The 6,490-nt window shown below is 34.7% G+C and overlaps 1 protein-coding gene across 1 annotated transcript in view; it reads right to left on the bottom strand.

Annotated features, from left to right (window-relative positions):
* Positions 1–230: 230 nt before the first annotated feature.
* The window catches only part of SYDE2 (synapse defective Rho GTPase homolog 2), a 109,865-nt gene continuing 103,605 nt past the window's right edge, over positions 231–6,490 (bottom strand). Inside the window, exon 7 of the mRNA XM_036755339.1 lies at positions 231–2,364. Coding sequence (XP_036611234.1) covers positions 1,868–2,364 — 497 coding nt within the window. The 3' untranslated portion in view covers positions 231–1,867. The remainder of the gene's footprint in view (positions 2,365–6,490) is intronic.

Genomic DNA, 6,490 nt, shown 5'->3' with positions numbered 1-6,490 from the left:
AAAAAACATAACAAACACTTAAAATTCATTCAAATAATTTGCCAGGGAAAAATGTAGAATTAAAGTATTTTGAAATTTTAAAAAATCGTAACAATATTCTAACACATGATCAAACATTTAAATCATACCTATAAAACGTATTTTGTAATTTTTGAAAATGGTGAAGTTTCACAGTTCTGAAAAAGCTTAATTCACATTATGTACTATAAATAAAAGTAAAGAGGTCAGAATAATCTTTTTGTAGAGCATTTAATAGAATATTTCCTTTAATGTTTATTTAATATATGCAGACAACACAATCAGGAATTTCTTGATAACGTGTTAAAAATGATGACTTCGGTTACAAAAATAGCCCAGTTTACCTGATATTAAAAACACTATGATTCCCAAATAAGAAGCAAGGTTTATGATTGCCAAGGTACATCTTATAAGAACATGTGACCAATTATTTCAATGTAGAAAATATAGAGAATTTTTGAATGGTTATAAGGCTTTGAAGACTCACTGGAAATTCAAACTTTATTTGCCTGTACTTTTAAAAATTACATAATCTCTAAGTACAAAAGTTTAAAAAAATACACTTTGATTTACTGGATAAAAGGTTTCAAACTAAATTTACATTTCAAAATATAATTGTAATCATTGTAGTAACTGTTTTCTGGATTCATAAAGCCAAAATAAGTTAATGAAAATTCACAAAGCACAGGATGTAAGAGATTCCTTCAGGAAAAAAAAGGGGTTACATTATCAATGTGTATATGCACTAATGTAAATAAATAACTTAAACACCAAGCTGAATTTTTAAAAATGCATAGAAATGATAAGAACTTCTCAGCGAGGTTGTTTAGGATTAATTATAGGCAATTCTTGAATTCTCAACATCAAGATGAAACAACTGAAGAAAATAAAGCCCAAAGCTGAAATCCAACTACCCAACAAATTCTTTAAATAACCAAGAAATTTCAAATGTCAGTTATTTACAATTCAGTCAGAAAATGTCTTCATTGTGTCATGGTTGATCTCTAAATGAGATACTGGAGATAAATATCTACTTAGGTAAATTAAGAATGATAATTATCATTCTGTGTCATTTTTGGCACAAGTTTCTACACAAATTCCTCTTTCAATCTACACTTCTTAAATCTCCTGAAAAGAGTATATTTTGGAGTATATTCTAATTTTGGCCTCATGACATATATGTTTTATGACACAACTGACTATTTGGTGCCCCCTTCCAAATAACTATACATATATGTGCTTATATAAATATAAACAAACTTTTTGGGTTAGAAAAATATCTCATTTTTGCACATTTAAATAATTACTGAAAATGTTAATACAGGAATACATTAATATTTATACAATTTAACTTTTATTTATAAAAGATTTTTTATCATAGCAGCCTTTGCATTGCAAATGAAATGTGACCCGATGGTGAATCAATCTTGATCAATTCTTGCTGCCAAACACTGGCTAAGCAGTTGAAATGTTCTTCTCCTCCAAAAGGAATGTCTGTTTCAGTTGTAATGCTTCAGGAAAAGGGAGGGCTACTTCCACAAAGCACAACGTTATAGGTGGCTAATCTCAGATAACATTTATAAATAAGTGCATCCTCCTCATCAATATCCATTATATCTGAAATGAAATATCACTAATTTATTCACAGAACGTTTAGGTTGTCTTTGACCCCAGAATAACTTTGTAGTGAGCAGAGGGAAACGTAGTGATGAATGGAATGTCTAGATAGATGTACCGCATAATTTAAGCAGGAATTATTAGAAGGTATTAAAATTGGGGTAAACTTCATCAGAAGGAGGAGGGAGGGGGAAAGGAACCATAGGGATATCACACAAATCATCCCTAAAAATCAAACACTTATATTGAGCTTGTTCTTGTTGAGCTCACGCTCTAGATTTCCAATTAAAATATCAATACTTTCTTGTAAATCTTTGAGATTAACTTTTTGATCCATTGAAGAATCTATTGTCTGCATTGCCAAGTACGTTTCAAATGTACACTCTTTGGAGGTGGGCTTTGGCTGTTCAACTACTTTATCAGGTCCATCGGCTTTGCTGCAATCTTCCCCGCTTTCAGTATCTTCTGAAGGAACATCATCATAATCCACTTCGTTCGCATTTTCTTTCAGGTTAATAAAGTAGTTTTCTCCACAACTGCTCCAGTCTCCTGCATAGCGGTTACTTAGGGGGCTGTCCAATCGGGCTTGCCGTGGCCTAAGCACTCCTGACTCTTCCGTGACACTCAAGTTCAACATCTGTGGTCGCTGCTTCTTCCGTCTCAAACAATTCAGAGGTTTCTGCTCTGGAAACAAAGCGTCTGTTGATTCTTTGACATTTAAACGTTGCACTAGAACAAATGATACATTTATTTTAGTGATAGTAATCCAATGGGGACTCTAAAAACAAATAGAGCTAAAAGATTAGCCATTTAAGACTAAACTACAAACATGCATTAAAACATGCAAAACATAAGAGGAAAACATTCCACGATTATTTTTCTGTCATTATCGAATATCATCAAGATTAGTGATAAAAGGCAGTGGTGCAGGTCCATGCTAGATGAAGAGGCCTCATGAAAATGAAACAAGCACTTTCAAGTGTTGATTAACTTACTTATAAGTTAATCATCATCTAGTTACAGTTCCAAAAGCAGGTAATCTAGAAGTTTCTTCTAAACTAATGCTGCAGCAGAAAGCAGGCATGGCACATTGGTGACCAAAAAAAGGGAAGAAAGAAAAAGCTCCTTCTTCAGCAAACATCTGAACCAGCCAAAGGCATCTGAAAATCACCTCTGAGAGCTTCTGGCCCAGGTTGTGTGTACTTTTATCAGGAGCTGTGTCATAATTAACTTTACTAAAGCAGCCCAAAACCCAATTCTTTGGTAAAATGCACTTAAGTCACACTTGATCATTTGTTACCTGATTCTGATTATACAGCATAAGCTACTAATAGTCTTCCTTTATTGCCTGTAAACAGTACAGATATTTTATTTTCTCATTCTTGCTAAATATCTAGCACTCTCAAATAATATCCCATAACACTCCAAGAAATTGTAACTGAGGCATTCCTTGTCTGCCTCTTAAGGCGCAATGAACTAAAACATTTCTAGATGATTTTTCAGTATGGAAAGTCATGACCTTATTTTAAAATGTTGTCAAGGTAAAGGCTGTCCACAATAACATTTACTCTCTGCTTATTTTATTTTACTTTAACAAAGTTCTTTTTGTTTACACTATACTCCATTAGGATGAAGGGGCCATGAGTTAATGATAACACACCAACTTTACACTCTCGAATGAACAATGACTGCTTGTTTGCAGTTGTGCAAAATAAGGAAACTGAAGAGCTATATAAATGTGCCTTTGGTTCAAGTTTTCCAGACCTACAGTGAAATGCAGAAAGAACTGTTTTAAGAGAACATATTGATAATTTTTTCTATTTGCTTAGCAGATTGTGGAAGTATTAAATGATTGAAAATAAATTTATTTTTAACTTCCAAACTTGGCTGCATTACTGATTACCATGAATCCATTTTAATTAGGACAGAGACTGGACTTGTAATTCTATTGGTGAGGGGAATTCTCATCAAAGGACTCCCTCTCCTGATGCAGATCTAGATCTGCTTGGCCTCTAGGCCATGAAAGGTGGAGGGATGTGTTCTGTCACACATACAGCAAAGCATAGGTGACAGGCAGGACTTGAAATCAGTCTCCTTGGCTCTGAGGTCAGCTCTCCATCCACAACACAATGCTGAATCTCTAGCTAAACATTACTGATATGCTGACATATAACCACACCACTCCATTAATGCTCCTATCTTCTGGCTGATGATCCAAACAACCACAACTATTTTTGTGTCTAAAAGTCTTCCTCATGTCTCTACTCTAATTTTCAGCTGTAACTTCTGTGTTCATTTTTGCTTGATGATACTAATTAAGGCTTTACCCTATGCCCTATACAAATAGCCTACCTATTTATGTATTCTTACATATGAACTAAATCTAGGAGAATAATCTATCTCATGTTCTATGTAACAGAACATGAATATGTAATGTAATATGTATGTAATAATCTATTGTATGTATTGTATATATATTGTATACATATAATTGTATTGTATGTATAATCTATTGTATGTAAATATCTATGTAATAATCTATTTCATGTAAAGTTAAAATGTATGTTTCTTAAAAGCAATATTTAACCTCAGAGTATCAATTTCACAGATTTCTTGGATTTGTTGCTATAAATTTTATATTATTCAACAGCAATCCCTGTTGGATACAAGAAAAGATTCTCTAAATTTAAACACACATTAAAAGTTTTGATTCTCATAGAAGCGTTAAACTACCTATATTACACATTTAAGGGTTGCTGAAAAAAGTTCAAAATACAGTAGTTAATTTTGAGAAATGTAAGTTTAACATTTCTTGCCTTTTATATAGTATTTCCATTCAAATTTTCTACTTCAGCACAATAGGTTCTTAGCATTTAATTTAGATAGGAGGAAAATGAGAGAAGTAAAGACAAATGATAATCCATTCTTCCTTAAAATGCCCCCAATCTGCCTCTCACTAAAAATTAACCAAAATCAAAAAGACAAAGTTTAAAATGTTTCTAATGTGATAAAACCAAGGCAAATTGTTTAACCTGAATAAGACTTGAGAACTATATGATAGCTATCTTCATGTCGCTGAAGGGCTTTCGTGTGAGAGACAGATGTCACTTACTTCGCTCTGTAGTTCCAGAGGGCAGAACTAGAACCAATGATTAGGAGTTACAAAGAATCAGATTTCAATTGAATATACAGAGGAACTACCTCAAAACTAGATTTGACTGGAATGTCTGAAATGCTTCCCTGCTTTTCCCTCACTGGAATTGTTCAAGAAGAGGTTTAATGACCACTGGTCAGAAACGTTGTAGAAAGGATTTATGCGTCAGGTAGGGGACTTGATGAAAGAATCTCTGCACGCCCTTCCAATTCTATATTCTATAGATTCTATATTATTTTCTTGCCCCAGAGTAGGTTAAAAATAGCTAAGCACAGTGATAAATGAAATTTACATTTTTCTCTCTTCATGTCTAAGCAGGAAAATTTTCTAGAGTAAAACCAAAATAATACAAAATGCACATCAAAGATAATTAAATTTTGCATCCAGAATCAAGGCTCATATTGTAGATGTGGAAGAAATCTTGCACTTATTGAACAAATCTGCTTTGGCTCAATAGCTGACTCAGTACTGAATATTTCTCTCTATGACACTGCCATGGATTTAACATACTCAACTTAATTCAATTCAACAAAGACTTCTTTAGCACTTTTTTCTGTGAAAAGCATTGTGCTATACCACTGGGATGTATGAAATTTAAATAAGATACAGTCCCTGCTTTCACTGAATTAACAATCTAGAAGGGGAATATAACATAAAATCAGTGTATCAGAGAGGTGGGAAGTGAAATATAAAGTCTGAGGAAAGAAAGATTCTTATCCTCATCTGGGAGAAGAGGATAAAGGAGGGCTGCTGACATCTGATTTGGGCTCTAAAGGATAAGATTTCAAAGCGGGAGGGCAGAGAAGGAAGGAAAGCATTAAATGAATAAAGAACAGCCAATGGGTGACTCGATGGAAAGTGCTTCTGATCTGATGTCAAGAGACTGGGCTTGAATCCTAGCTCTGCCATCTACTTAGACTGTACAACCCTGGAAAAAACGAACTTAAGTTTTTTGGGCCTCAGTTTTCTTATTTGTAAAATAAAAGGACTAAAAAAGATGGCCTCCAAGGTTCCTTCCATAGGATCCATGATCCTATGACACTCACTTCAGTCAGTTAACAAGCATTTGTTAAGTATTTACCATGTGCCAGGCACTGGGCTAAATACTAAGAATAACAAAGAAAGGTAAAAACACATTCCCTGACCTCAAGGAGTTCACAATCTCAGGGGAGGAAAGACAACATGCAAACAACTAAGTACATACAAGACATATAAAGAGTAGATGGAAGATGATCTCATAGACAAGGCACTAGCAGTAGGGGTGAAGGAACAGAGAAACAAGCCAAGAAAGGCTTCCTGGAAAAAGATGAGATTGGAGATGAATTTCAAAGAAGGCCAGGGAAGCCAGGAGGTGGAAGTGTGGAGAGAAACTGCCAGGTCAGTCAGTGAAAAAGCAAAGAATCAAATAAGCGTCACGTGATCAGAGTATAAGGAGAGAAGTAAAGCATAAGAAGCCTAGGAGGGGGCCAGGTTGTGAAGGGCTTTAATGCCACGCAGAGCATTTTATAAGTGATCCTGGAGATGACCAGGAATCACTGGAGGTTACTGAGGAGTGGCATAGGTCAGATTTTGGTAATTTAGTGGAAGATAAAGTAGAGTGGGGAAACACTTCAGGCAGAACCCAACCAGAAGCCAACAAGCTTAGTCTAGGTGTGAAGGTATGAAAGCCTGTCCCAGAGTGGGGGCCATATGTGACGAGAT

The sequence above is a fragment of the Trichosurus vulpecula genome, chromosome 4, assembly GCF_011100635.1.
Source record: "Trichosurus vulpecula isolate mTriVul1 chromosome 4, mTriVul1.pri, whole genome shotgun sequence".
NCBI lineage: Eukaryota > Metazoa > Chordata > Mammalia > Diprotodontia > Phalangeridae > Trichosurus > Trichosurus vulpecula.
Note: the sequence above shows the minus strand (reverse complement) of the source record. Positions and strands in the feature narration are given on the sequence as shown.